Genomic DNA, 15415 nt, shown 5'->3' on the forward strand with positions numbered 1-15415 from the left:
TTCACGATAAATAATACCGTAAATATCCACACCAAGAAAAAAACAACCAACATGTGACTTTGACATTCTCGGTTTACCTTGCCGTGCGCGGACGTGTTTTTGATCGCTCTTCGAATTGTTATTATTTTTACTTTGTAAACAAGTTTTATCTTTTATAAATATTTATTCATAGAATAGAAAACAGTTTAAAAGTTTAATTTCGTATTAAATCTTTACACAGTGCAATATACATAGTGGCTTTTTGTGCAATTTAAACATTCAGTCTGTGTGTTCATATATCATAGATTTTCACAAAAATTTGTGATAACTGCATACCTTTTTGTTGGTAGCTGCTATTAGCAAGTCATTGTGTGCCCTTTTTGCTTTGTGTTGTGTTCGCTGCTAGCTATACGCTGTCTTGCGATTTGCATCCAGTGCTCCAAAATAACTCTTGCCCATAATTTTTGAACAGCTGTTCAATTTATCTTATACTTATAGTTTCTTTTGCCTATTTTTCTTTTGGGTTTGTTTAACTTTGCAATTATGTTGGATTGCTGTGTCAAGAAGTGCACCAATCAAAAGAAAATTTCCCGTGGTGATACTTATGTTTGTTGTTGGCTCTGTGATAATATGGCTCATGTTATCTGTGCCGGTTTCTCTCACATAGGTGGTCGGGTGGTTGACCTAATATCCAGCAAAATTGGACTGAACTGGACATGTCATGATTGTCGTTCCGTAGAAAAGGACATGCGAGCTTTTATGAGGCAAACTCAGAAAGAGTTCAACAACATTTTTATTGGGTTTCGTGACCTTAACGAAAGATTCAAAACGATGGAGGCTCACTTTAAAAAATTGAAAGTGATACCTGAATCCCCAAAACGAAAGAAATGTATGCCCAACAATGACTCCAACTTGTCTTCGAGTCAGGGGCAAAGCTGTCCTCCTACGAATGTCCCTTCAACCGCGTTGACTAATACGAACAGGCTAACCAAAGACGTTATGAACAATGCAGCTCAGAAATCTCCACAAGAATCTCCACAAGGTTGTGTCGAGACTTCCAGTGAGACGATCTCTGGCAAATTAAACGATGCACGAACTAATAGTGGTACCTTTGCGGCTGTTTGTTCTACGTCACCAATGTTGATTTCGCTGGACTCTCCAATTCATCCTACACCACCACCGGTATTTTTAGCTCCAACAATAACAGTTACCGATACTGGGGTTGTTGCTAGCGATACAAGTGTACCTGAAAAAAATAGTACGGGCTCGATAACCAACGCTATAACGGCCGCACCTTCCCAGCTCTCTGGTGCGCTATCCGCTACTCCTTTGCAGGTGACTGCCGTGCCACCTCGTAGGGCTGTATTTGTGTCCCGATTACACGCCTCGCTTACCGAAAATGACATTGCTCATTACGTTTGCTCTAAACTTGGTGTTGCACCCACTAGTAACATTAATGTGTATAAATTTAACTTTAAATATGAGAGAGACATCTCCTCATTTAAAATATCCCTTTCAGATGAATATTTCGATAAGGTACTTGATTCCCCTTTTTGGCCCAAGCATACTGTGGTTCACTTGTTCACGAGAAAGGCGAGGGCCGAACCTGTTTTATTACAGCCAAAAAACGGTATGACGAACACAGTAATAACAACACAAAGGTAATTGCTGATCTGTCCCGTCTTCTCATTAATTATCAAAATGTTCGTGGTTTACGATCAAAACTTGTTCCATTCTTCCTTAATTCTTTCAACTTTTCTGCACAAGTTGTAGCTTTTACGGAGACCTGGCTAAAGCCTGATAATTACAATTCTGAGGTTTTTTCAAATAAATATGCTGTTTATCGGCGTGATCGCATCTCTAGAGCGGGAGGTGTCCTTATTGCTGTTGAATCTAACCTATCGTCTGAGTTGATTTCGCTGGACAAATCTCCCATATCGAATTCATAGCAGTTAGGCCTTCATTCGGTAGCTATAGCGTAATTGTTTGCTGTTCGTATATACCACCTCGTTCGGATATGGATGTTTATGCTAGTCATAGCTCGGCCATCTGTGATTTGCATTCGCAGTTGGGAGATAACGATCGACTTGTTGTTGTTGGTGACTTTAACTTGCCAACAGTTAGTTGGGTTAATATAAGTGATTCAAACTTTTTAACTCCCACTGCTCAACATGAGTTTCTCAATTGCTTGTTAGACTCATCTCTTTTACAGATTAACAATGTTCCAAATAGTGGAAATAAAATGCTGGATTTAGTATTTGTGGATGGCTCGGTGGGTACTGCCCTTACGCAAATACCACCTTTATCCCTTCCAGAAGACCCTCTTCACCCTACGCTAGAGATATCACTTGATATCAGCCTACCCCGTAGGATTCAAGTACAGTCTCGTCCCCGATCTAGATGCTTCTACAAAGCGAATTTCATTATGCTCAATGATCTGTTGGCTTCCCATGATTGGTCGGATCTCTATGCTTGCACTGATGTCGATTCGGCTATCTCTATATTTTACAGTACGCTTGATAGCTTCTTTGATACCTGCATTCCTACTCGCTATACCCTATGTTCGAATAAGCCCCCTTGGTTTTCAAGGCAACTTATCAGACTTAATAACATCAAATCTAGGCTTTATAAGAGGTTCAAGAAATCTGGAGCATCTGCTGACCTCTCTAAATATCTAATAGCTCGTTCTAAATTTCACCGTCTTAATCAGCTTTGTTATAAAAATTACTTGAGTAAAGCCCATTTTTTTAGAAATCCAAAAAAGTTTTACAGTTTCGTAAATTCAAAGCGGAAAACTTCTGGGTATCCTTCCTCATTAACCTTTGGAGGTAAACAAGCTTGCACTGATGACGACGTTGCTGAACTATTTTCTGAGTTCTTTAAGTCCACGTATTCATCCAGTGGTTTTCATTCTGGTCAATATCCCTATCGCTTAGATAGCTCGAATTACATTAGGAATCCTGCTATTGATGGTAATATTGTTCTTCAGAGTCTTCAATCTTTGAAGCCCACCTTTTCTCCGGGACCGGACGGTGTTCCTAGCTGCGTGCTTAGGTACTGCGCCGAAAACATGATGAGCCTATTTTAAAATTATTTGAGCTATCTCTGGGATCTGCGTCATTCCCGGCACTTTGGAAACAGTCTTTTATTATACCCCTGCATAAAAAGGGTAGTAGGTCAAAAGTTGAAAACTACAGGGGTATTGCTAAACTTTCAGTCATTCCTAAAGTCTTTGAACAGATTGTCACCAATCAACTGCAATATCAGTGTTCTAGTCTTTTATCTCCATGCCAACACGGTTTTATTCGTCAAAGGTCAACCACTACAAATTTGCTTGTATTCACCTCTATAGTTATGGAAGGATTTTTAGCGAACAAGCAAACGGATGTCATCTACACGGACTTCAGCAAAGCATTTGATACCGTCAACCACGAGTTGCTTATTCATAAGCTTGATTTACTGGGCTTTCCGTTTCACCTATTAATGTGGCTGAAAAGCTATCTTTCTAACCGGACCCAAAAAGTCCTGTTCAAGTGCAATCTGTCGGAATCGTTCGGAGTTTCCTCAGGCGTACCCCAGGGAAGTCATCTAGGCCCTATGCTCTTTGCCCTTTTCATTAATGACTTGCCACAGACAATATTATATTCCCATACTATAATGTATGCGGATGATGTAAAACTTTGCTACACTTACTGTCCTACCGATTTGAGTTCCTTGGATCTTCTTCAGGCCGACTTGGACTCGTTCCAATGTTGGTGCACAACAAATTTATTAGCTTTAAATTGCTCTAAATGTAAGCATATGACATTTCACCGAGTGAAGCCAGCATTGAAATCTTATGTAATAGATGGTACGCCTTTGGAGCGTATATCTATTGCAAATGATCTAGGTGTCCTTTTTGCTCCGAAATTGAATTTTAACATGCATATTTCATCTATAGCCAACAAAGCGTTGGGTTTACTTGGATTTGTTAAAAGATGGGCTAAAGAGTTCGATGATCCGTACCTCACTAAGGTTCTTTACACATCGCTGGTTCGTCCAATACTCGAGTATTGCTCATGCGTTTGGTCCCCTGTTTCTCAAAAGCATATAAAGCGTCTTGAGTCAGTTCAAAAGCAATTTTTGATATTTGCATTGCGCGGCCTTAATTGGGACTCAAGTCTCCACCCTCCTCCATACAGAAGTAGACTTCTTCTTATTAACTTACCCACTCTGGAAAATCGGAGAATATTACTGGGGGTATTGTTCATCCATAAGCTCATTATTGGAGAAATTGATTCCGCGGACCTCCTCAGCCGCTTGTTTTTTGCGGTTCCCCCTAGAGTATCCAGACACTACGTGCCTTTCTGTTTACCCCTTTGTCGACGAAACTTTGCTAAAAATAATCCTCTTCTTATCTGCTGCGCGCACTACAATGACTTGTATAGCTGCATCAGTCTTGAATGTACTTTTGCCACTATACGTAATGCAATACTTGCCTATCTAATTTAAGAGATACAAGCTAATTTAATTTGCCGGCATTTTATTCCTTCGATAAAAAACAGGAACTATCTCGCTTAAGGATGGAGGAACATTTATCAACATGTCTCATTAAGAAGGAACAAGACAGTACTGTGTTGATTGGAATCTGGTGCATTCCAACAACGTAAAAAACATGCTTTTTCAAGAGTCACTGACCGGAATCGTATGCATTCCGGCAGTATAATCTTATGGGTCAGGCATCGAGCTGATTGGAATCCGTTGCATTCCAACAACACAGGTCATGTTACTTTTTTATGCCTTGTGATGGCGTATCCTCATTACACTACTCTTAGCACTGCCGGATTCCCATGACATGCTGATTGGAATCTTGTTGCATTCCAACAGGGAGATTGGAATCCACTGCATTCCGAAATCATGCTGAGCGGAATCTGATGCATTCCGCCAGTATAAGATTTCGGCATAAGATCTTATTTCTGCTCATATTTCTTATTATTATTATATTCTGAAATTAAATAGTAATGTTCATTAATATTTCTTTGTTTGTAATATAACATTGTTGAAAGCTCGATATATCTTAAATTTTATCTTTTGAGTTGTATATTTATATATCTTTTATATTATGCAGTCGACCATAGTTTGTCGTCGACTTTAAATAATAAATAAATAAATAAAATATGGCCGCTTCGCACCCTGTTCTACCCACTGTTGACTTTGTTTACGCGTCCCAGGGTCATACTAAAATATCCAAATCTCATCTCCAGTGACTACTTCCGAGGATTTTTCGCCAAATTTAGCTAAGAAATATTATATGTGGAATCTCCCCAACCAACGATAAAGGTTGGTCCTTTCTTCACTACTTCTTTACTGTTACTAATCCCATAGCTCGAGGTCGGATAGGCTTCAGAACGGCAGCAAGTCCCAGATCTACGCTAGCACAGGAAAATGTGGAATGTCTGACATGAAGTTCAGAAAGAAAAGAATAAAATACTAAGTATTGGGACGGGGATTCCCTGGATCATATACATGAAAAATCATCTCTTTTAAGGCTATTTCAACCTTCCGAGGGATTACTGCATAATAGACAGAGAAAACAGATAATAGACAATCCAGTAGCTTCTCTCTATATATAAATAGTCAGGCCTTGATAGGGTCACTCAGGTGTATAAGGGTATTTTCCCTTAACTTACTTGGGCCGCATCAAGGGAACTTTAAGTCAACCCTCTGCGTCGAAATAGACAACAATCAAAACTGGGAAGCCGACATTGAATAAAGAGAAAGAGCGTACATTGATTTCCACTCGTGCAAGAAAATAGTTATCTGCAACCGGGACGTACAACCAAAACAGCGGTCATAAGACCGATGTTAGTGTTCGTAGCCATGGTATGTTGACCAGACCTGAACAAGTATTGCAACATTAAAAACTACAACAAATATTATTAGCAGCCCGTGCAGGGGTATTTGGAGCTCTTCCGATATAAATGTTATCCTTGAACAATCAAGAGTCTGTGTAGGGATTTTGGCCCTTTCGTAAAAAGTCACGCCAGCTATCCCTGTTTTGCCATAACTGACGCCAATCTTCCTCCCTCTACCAACTCATTGGAGGTCTCCCCCTTCTACTGCTTTAAAACTGCGGTACTTTCTTGGCCAAAGCGCCTTCGTGCATCCCCATAACATGACCTAGCCAGCTAAGCCTTTGTTTTTCATTTGCTGCACTATCGTTATATCTGCGTGAAGCTCATGCAGCTCATCATTATACCTATTTCTATACTTCCCGTCGGCATCACGGACGAGACCATAAATCTTTCGGAGAAATTTTCTCTCGAACACTTCAAGGGCCATCTCATCTTCTGTCGACACCGTCCATGATTCCGAGATATACATCAGGACAGGTATGATGAGCGACTTGTAGGGCGTGATTTTTGTTCGTCGAAAGAGGATTTTACTTTGCAGTTGCCAACTTAATAGAAAGTATCACTTCTTGGCAAGAGTTATTCTCCATTTGATTTCTAAGCTAACATTGCTTTCGCTGTTAATACTGGCTCCAAAATAAACGAACTCTTTCTCATTCTCGAATTAATGTTCGTCAATAATGACGTGGCTGCCAAGACGCGAGGGTTGCCAACGCAATTTATAGCTTCTCCAACTCAAATGTCAACCTCACGTTCCAGTGGCAAATCGTGTATGTATATCTACCAGTTGACCCCAAGTTTCTTACCGAAGGTGGGGTTCGAATAACCTAGCCCGCTAGTACCTTAATGGTGCTATTTTTCGGAGCGTACCAGATCCGGCAACCGACCGCCGTGGTGTGATGGTTATTGTTGTTGTAGCAGTGTGGTATGATGGTAGCATGTTCCGCCTACCACACCTAAGATCCTGGGTTCACGCCCCGTGCAAAGTAACATCAACATTTTCCAAACAAGTTTTTTCGATTAGAAGAAAAGTTTTCCAAGCGCGATCACTCCTCGGCAGTGTTTGAAAAGTACTTCGAGTGTATTTATGCCATAAAATGCTCTCAGTGAAAACTAATCTGCTTTACCGTTCGGGGTCGACATAATAAGTAGTTCCCGTTCCGCCAATTTGTAGGAAAAATTTAAAGGAGCACGGCGCAAATTGGAAGAGAAGCTCGGCGCAGAGTTTCTTCTTATTTATTTACCAGATCCGGCAAGGGACTATCAAAACATCGATAAAAGTTTCCAAAACCTTTGGAGAGTCTTCGTATCGCTATTAGTAAAAAAGAGGCCAGAACTTTCTCATACGCATAACAGCTATGGATTCAGCCATAAGATCAAGAGGGTCTTGATGCTGAAGCGAACCCCAGTGATATCATAAGTATCCGAAACACTTTCCTAAATCTTTCCCAATAGTGTGGAGGATCATACTATTACACACTGAATATGGTCCTTTCGGTTATGTGTCTGTATGTAAGTATTTTGAACAGCTGGATATACAAGAATTGTATGTCCTGTTTGACTTTAAATAATTGTTAACGGTAAACATTGAAGTGAAGTGGCTAAAATTGTAGCGCCACTTTTGATTTGACTTGCCGGCATCTGATTTCTTAAGCATCAAAAGTTAAGCAAATATTTAACAATTAATGTTTATTTAACTTTTCCTTCTCGGCCCGCTTGGTCAGTTTTTGGTAAACACATATCAATTTATTGAAGGTGGAGTCGTAAGAAATGCCCTATCGTTCATTCATTACAAAAAGACAACTAACTTTTCAGCACAAGTGAATGAATGAGTGAGTGTCTTGTCATTGAATATGGCTTGTTTTGAAACCATGAATGAACGCAAAATTTTCTATGGCTGCGCATACACATACATATGTAAAGGTGCATAAGATTCTACTATATCTGACAGATAGTTTTTTTAGATAGTGTCTGTGTATGTGTGTATGTATGGGTGGTAGTTGGAATAAAAAAGTAAACGAAGCGAAATGAAATGCACTCAAGGTAACTTCCTATGGTGTCGAATTACGAAGGTGTACAAGCTACGCATCGTACAGAATTATAACAACATTTGCATATAAGTACATAGAATATATGTTTTTGTATATCAGGCCACTTGCAATAGGGCGTTATAGCTATAGCGACAGCTGTAGGTACGCATACCTAGCCAAAATGCTCAACATCCAGACACTACAATACAACACATTTGGACATCGAAAAAACTAAACACATTTTGAGTTCCTTTCTTATATTACTACCAGCATTACCTCGTAGGATAACTAAAAAAAAACAAACACGCTTATGAAAATCTCTTTTTTTCGGCTCCAATACAACAGGAACAAGTTGAATTTGGAAGTTTTGGGAATCACTCATTCCCGTTAGGTGCATGAGTCTTACCGCCTTCGATGACAGATCTGCGAAGCTGACGGCATTCCCTCACACTATCTAACTTTTGATTTTCTTCTAAGTTAACTAATTAAAACTTGGCGCGATTTACCTGAAGAGATTTAGGCCAAGCTTCTCCTCCAATTTTCATGCTCATTTTTTTAAATTTTTCCTACAAATTGGCGGACCTTCATCTTTTATGCCTACTCCAAGCGGCAGTTGCAAGGCAGATGGATTTTCTTTGAGAAGCTATTCATGGCAGAAATACATTCAGGGTGTTTTGAAAACCACTGCCGATGGGCGACCTTGCATAGAAAAAATTCGTTTATAAAATTGTGATGTTGCTTTAAACGAAACTTGAACCCAACTGACAGCCATAAAACCACAAAAGCAGCAATAGGCAATAACCTATATATCTTTACGTGTTTGGAAGAGTCCACCAAAGGGCGAAAGTCAATTATTTTTCAAAATACTGTAACCATTTTGGAGATGCCGATTATTTCCGAATTCGAATCGCTGAACTGTCGAATAAATAACTCCAAAATTCAGCAAAATAGTCTTTATTTAGACTACTTTTGGGGTATTACTTTACAATTACAATTATATTTCACTAATAACGTGTTTAAATCAAACTGATTGATTATCGCTGGCACCGCGCTGCTTTTATGCTCTCCGTTAGCTTCGTTCACCTGTTTCTCCTAAGGACTAGACTTTTCACGAACATGCCTTTTGGAACAGTTGTATCTCATACTTGGTTATTAAGCTATATGCGTATGTATGTGTGAGTAACAATTTCTGCTCTTGGCTGATGATAGCGTTATGTGTATGTGAAATAATCTCTTTGCTTCAAGCTGCTGGTTATGTGTATGTTATGGCTGCTTGTTTGATGTGCTCAGTATTCGCCACAATACGAACTAACGTGAACCTTTCCGTTCAAAACGAATCTGTCGTTTCTTTCTGTTTCTATATATGTGTAGCGATGGCAATAATTTCATTCATTTTTTTCAGTAGTCATGCAGATAAGTGGAGTTTCGGTAGCGTTTTCTGGGTGGCATAGAGACTTTATCGTCAAGTACGCATGCCCTGTAGCGAAAATGGAAGACAGTCATGCAAAGCACGAGTTTCCCAGGAACTTAAGAAGTCATCTTTGTAAGCACTATGCAGAAATCCGGCACTTAAAAATTCAGCCGTTTGAAAAAGAGGAGTATTACAAGACCCTCAGAAACATCTATAAAAAGACGTCGGACTACTATACCAGGAATTGGGCGGTGAATCCCGTTTTTAAAGATAACTAACCCAAAGGAGAAAAGCAACCTCTCCAGAGAGACTCACGACGCTCTAGCTCAACTTTGATCTGTATACTGTAATAGGTTAAAGTCCCAGTGATGTCCCGCTTCTAATGTATCCTCACAGGACACCAACCATCTTTCAATAGTAATGGGAAACAAACGCCTCTGACACCTTTATCTATTTGGTTCAACCGTTGTTAAACTGCAAGTTTCTTCCGGCTCCCGTTAGAGGACATTGATAACAATTAGTAAGTGGTCACACCTATTGGATGGAGCGAAGCACTGATGCAATAACAACAACAACAACAACTTTCGCCCTACAAGATAAATAACTACCTCCGAACCGGACGCAGAGCGGGACATTTGGCAGCCACACTTGTACCAACAGCGCTCAAGTCTGAGCTATATGTATTTAAATAAACAAACCAAAGGCTGGGACTATTTCAGAACCATCGGTGACTGAACCAGTTTAGAGCGCGTTCAAAAGGTCTGCAAGGGGGGTCTACTTTCATTTCGTAGGACATCATCACTTTACTAAAAGTGTCAGTTAAAGGCACTGCGAGGAAGTAGAATTAGAGCTAGTACCGTCTCTTAATGTGATAGTTCTGCGCTAGTTTGGAATTAGTGCGATTTAGCGTTTCAAGGCCAAATTTTTTATTATCTCATTCTTCAGCGCCCTTGTACCGACCGAAAAGAATGACGATGGAAATATGGACGCTTTCTACAAGCGAACGTACATACAAGCCCCATACCCGCTATGATATAAAAGTAGTAGTTCGCAGCTCCAATACCAGGGTGCGTAAGTAAGATATACGTACACACAACCACCGGAAAGTTCAATCTTCACGAGCAAACATCACATTATGCATTGATCCGAAAAAACTTCGCCACCCTACGAAACATGATCACATCCTGCAGCAAAATAAAAAGATACATCAGTCTACATTTCCGTCCCCTGACCCAAAAACATGGTATCATATCGACCATGTTGCGATATACGGACAACATACCTCCACTCACGTATCTGAGCGGCCAAAAACGTAAGTATAATAAAAACGATAAGGAAGGCTACGCACGAAAAGTTGTAAACTCGGCAGAATACCAAGGAATGTGCAACTCGGCTACCAGTAGTCACAATAACTGGTGCGATGAAAAATGCTGCATTGAAATCGGAAGAATGTACGGAACATACAAGACCGCGTTGGTATGAAAGACAACAGAGTGTGAGAAGGCTGCCGTAAAATGAAAAAGAAAGCTAGAAACGCTAGAGTGCGAAGATTTTGAGCTCGAAAATTCTTCTAAAGACTCGGCGACAGGCGGAAGTTGTCAAACCTAGAATGAACTCTGTAAGCAACAAAATTACGATCTGAGCAAACAGAGTGCCTGCCTGCTCTTAAATGGAGGAAATAATGAAGCACCCAGAGCAGATGCTAGACCAAGCCCCACAAGCGAAGCCGATGAAATTATTGTTTCCTCCTGACAATTGGAATCTAGTGTTCTTTGCCTCATCCACAAGAAAGCAGAAACTGTAAAATGCACCAACGATCTTTAAATATTTTGGGAAAAAGTGAAGCAACGAGACATCGGAACGGATAAGGCGACAGCTGTTTTAATTATACCTTGTTAATCTTAACCGCTTTTTTGTGTGATAAATGGTGCCAATTGAGAGCACGAAGAGATACAAAGCGTTTCATGTGCTCGTCGAGAAAGGACTTTACTTTTCAATTAGCTCTCAGTCCAAAGTAGCACTTTTTGACAAGGGTTATTCTCCATTTGACATTTTCGCTGTTCATGCTGCTTCTTAGATTCGTCGTATTCAATCCTTCAAAGTCTTGAATTTATTTTGTCAACAGTGAAGTGGCTTCCAAGGAGCGAATGCGCCGATTCTTTCATGGACGACAGCAAACTTATGCGGCTATGCAAAGTTACGTTGAGCAACACCACTAGCTACGTCATAAATGGAAAATACCTCTCTAGAATATACCCGCGGTAGGAATGTCTGTCGTAAGATCCGACTAAAATACTAAATTGATTCAAGATGTTATGTAGCGCAACCCTCTCAAGGGATTGCCAGCGCAATATATAGCTTCCCCAATCCAATTGTCAACCTCACCTACCCCTGGCGAATCCTGTTTCATTAACAGCCGAGGCTCTGGCAACCCCGAACTCCTGATGAATCTAGGGGGTGGGAGGACGAAATGGCCTAGAACCTTTCATGTGGTTATACCAAATCGTTCCCGAGATGGCCGGGCTAGTACCTTTATGGTGCTTGTTACCGGAACGTACCGCATCTGCATCCGGCAAAGTACCATCAACACCGATAACACTCCCCAAGGCCTTTGGGGAGCATCCTTATCGCTACAACAACAACAACAACCGTTCCTGTCCAATCTAGATTAAATTATACAAGCTGAAGGATTTAATAGCTAGCGTATTTTTTAAGAGCATGTAGTTGCTGGTATTTGCACACGACATTAATATCATCATCCTAAATACCCACGCCGTAAGTTCCACTTACAAAATGAATTATTTGCTGTCTGCGTCTGGCAGACACGCCAATATCGGCAACCACAACATCGAAGTAGGAAAGGACTTTGCTACATATTTACGTGTTCCCAGATTTGGCATAGATTCATGCATGAATATTTTTATGCCTGGGCCTGGATATTGTGTAAATTTAAACAACTGTTTTTGAGACACTGTTATAAACAAATTTCCCACTTCCTATATTCATTTACAAGCACTTAAAAAAGAAACTTAAACAGTCTAACAAGTCCCTGGTGTGCGCTTAAGGATATCACTTTGAGTTTTTTCACACTCCCACGCAAAGCGCAACAAGCTAATTCACCTATTTAAACAATAAATAATTAGATAAAATCTACTTATCATCCCCCCCCCCCCCCCACCCTCCACAAAATATTCCCAGAGATTAACAGTAATTAAGCAAAATTTCACAGCTTCTTAAATAGGCAATCGTCTCCCCTACTTCAATCTATGAGATTCCATATTGTATCGAAATATGCCGCCAACAATGTTAATAAATTTATGTGGTGATCGCTGTCAACACTTCAATTAGCTACATATGTACATACAATACTACCTCTTCACAGCACTTGAGGAAGAATTGGTGTTGAATTTTTTTTTTTTTTTTGTAGCATTTGGAGCTCCAGATTTCAATAGAAGTATGATAAAGCAGACGCGCGTGCGCATCAAAGGCAAGCATCGTTGGGTGATAAATTAAAAAGTAATTTGTTTTGACAATCAGGTAGGTTCTGAAATTCGAGTGAAAGTGAATATGAAAATGAAACCTAAAACGAGGGAATTAAAATTTGGTGTTCTGCAAACCGAGTTTTTCATTCATTTTCTTGCTCGTTTTAAATTCACCCTTAAAATGAACTTAGCATTTGACAGTTGTCAATTGATAAAGAAAAAATAATACATTTTAGGGAAAAATAAAACTTAAAATAAAAAATGAGTGCTATAACAACGCTTTCGTTTATTATTTTGGAAAATGAGAGAAATGGAGAAGAAGCTCTTCATAGAAAGATACTCCGTGACCACTCAAATCCATTAGATGTGCCGGAATCTGCGTAAGTTTGTAGGGCATGCGGTGTATTCTGCTTTTTACATAGTGATTCTCATTATAGTTTCGTGTACAGCTATCGTGTTAGCAAAGAAGCATTCATTATGGTCTTAAATATTGCTGCGCCACATATAAAGCACACTTCGCTTCCAACGACACTGCAAATGGCTGCAACATTGCGATTTTTAGCCGAAGGTGGCTTCCAAAAAGCTGTGGGTAAGGATAGCTATATCGCTATGGGGCGAAGCACGGTATCAAAGGTGTTAAAAGAAGTGCTGCGTATTTTGGAAAAATACTTGTGTCCCCGGTGGATTAAGTTGCGAATGACAGAAAGCGAACTGACTCAATCGAAGCAACATTTTCAGCAACACTTTGGGATTCCTGGAGTAATTGGCTGCATAGACGGGACGCACATACAAATAACTAAACCTAATAAAGATCACAGCATATTTTATAACCGTAAGGGTTATTTTAGCATGAATGCAATGATTGTGAGTATACAAATATAAAATCTAAAAATATAAAATAATTTAAATAAGTAAATTATTACAGATATGTGATTACAATATGGTTATTAGAAGTGTTGATGGTCGTCACCCTGGGTCAAGTCACGATGCTTTGATATGGAGTGTAAGTAAAGCAAATGACTCCTTCCAACGCCGTTATGAAAATGGAGAACGTGGTTCTTGGCTTTTGGGTGATGCCGGATATCCACTTCAGCCATTTCTGCTAACACCGTTCAGAAATCCACAAGCTAACACAGCAGAGCATACGTTTAACCAAAAACATTGTTCAGGACGCAATATAGTTGAAAGAACTATAGGGGTGTTAAAAAGCCGATTTAGATGTTTAGCTCGTACTCTTCAATACCAACCGGAAAAGGTTGTACAAATAATTAATGTTTGTTGTGCTTTACACAACATTTGTATACACTATAAAGTCCAGGAAATCGTAGATGTTGACATAGAAAATCAGGAAGATGCTCTTGCCGAAGAAATATTTAACGATTCTATACTTTATGACGAGGCTGCATTAATTAGAGAAAACATAGCCAGTCACCTTCATAGAAATTCGTGAAAGTAGAAAACACAAAGCAAATACTTTAATTATTATATTAAAATCACATTTCAGGTACACAAAATTAATCACATTTCAGGTGTCAGTTAATAAATTAAAATTTGATACTTCATTACATAAATTACAAACTAAGAATCTAATTATTGTTTCCGCTTTTGTTATATTTTAAATGTATTTTAAGTTCAGTCAGTTCATTTTCCGTTTGTTTTAGCTCATTTTCCGTTTGCCGCTGTCTTTCCATTTCAAGATGGTGTCTCTTTCTTTCGGCATTGCCTTCACGTATAGCAGTCGTCGTTGCCTTTACTGCTTCACAGAGAGTTTCAACTGCTCCGCTCACATACACAGTTGCCTCAATACATCCTTTTAAACCATTTACAATGTTTTTCATATCTTTTGTTTGCTCGTCAATGTTGGCCTTAAGGCAATCAGTTGCAGAAGGCTCAGACCTTCGCGAGCGAGATAATGCAGCAGCTCTACTTGTAGATGGCTGGTCATCATCACTTGATGAATCTGAAGGTGTCTCGCTTTCTGCAGCCTCGTAGTCTTTTGTGTTTGGAACACCTTTCACAGAAGTAATCAAGTTACATAAACGGGCAATTGCATCTTCTGTTGGGGTTAGTACATATTTGTTGTATGGTCCACCTCCAGTTGCCCTAGCTTCTTTGCTGTTATGAACGAGTTTCCTTTTTATAAAGGCTTTCCAATCTATCCAAACCTGCCAATTGTACAAATTTAAATAAGTATAAGAAAATACACAAATTATACAGAAAAAATTTAATTTTGCACCTTTTTCCAGCCAGAAATATCCTTATGAGGTGGGCCATGCTCGTTCAATTCCACTACCACCTTCGCCCATAGTGCATCCACTTTCAACTTGTCACCTTTAATGAAACCCTTTGCAATATGTGGGTGCTTCTCCATAATTTGCAGTAAAACTCTTTCTTGGCGTACATTTTTATGCTTACCCCTAAAGTATTCAACGTTAATTTATTAAATTGGCGTGTGATTATTGCGATTTAGTTAACTTACATGTTTTCTCTTGCCAAATTCACCAATTCAAATTGAAGCGAATGCTAACCGAATGTTATCTTGTGAATTCGTTTTCTAGAACATGCCAAATCACAGGGCGTTCATTTTGAAAAAAATGTGAAAATAAAACAGTGGATGTGAAA

At 39.5% G+C, this 15415-nt stretch overlaps 1 protein-coding gene across 1 annotated transcript; it reads right to left on the reverse strand.

Annotated features, from left to right (window-relative positions):
• Positions 1-14144: 14144 nt before the first annotated feature.
• On the reverse strand, positions 14145-15164 carry LOC137241512 (uncharacterized). Its single transcript, XM_067769111.1, has 2 exons — positions 15030-15164; positions 14145-14958 (listed from the first exon to the last, which is right to left on the reverse strand). Exons 1-2 carry the CDS (start codon positions 15162-15164, stop codon positions 14380-14382), a joined length of 714 nt encoding a protein of 237 aa, XP_067625212.1. The 3' UTR covers positions 14145-14379.
• Positions 15165-15415: the final 251 nt, after the last annotated feature.

The sequence above is a fragment of the Eurosta solidaginis genome, chromosome 2 (assembly GCF_040869045.1).
Source record: "Eurosta solidaginis isolate ZX-2024a chromosome 2, ASM4086904v1, whole genome shotgun sequence".
In the NCBI taxonomy this organism is placed as follows: domain Eukaryota; kingdom Metazoa; phylum Arthropoda; class Insecta; order Diptera; family Tephritidae; genus Eurosta; species Eurosta solidaginis.

Bases quoted from the DNA above. Each gene is read 5' to 3' on its own strand.
- LOC137241512 (XM_067769111.1), bottom strand. From the start codon at position 15,164: ATGGAGAAGCACCCACATATTGCAAAGGGTTTCATTAAAGGTGACAAG. The intron at 14,959-15,029 runs GTGCAAAATTAA...TACAATTGGCAG, and splicing joins ATATTTCTGGCTGGAAAAAG to GTTTGGATAGATTGGAAAGC.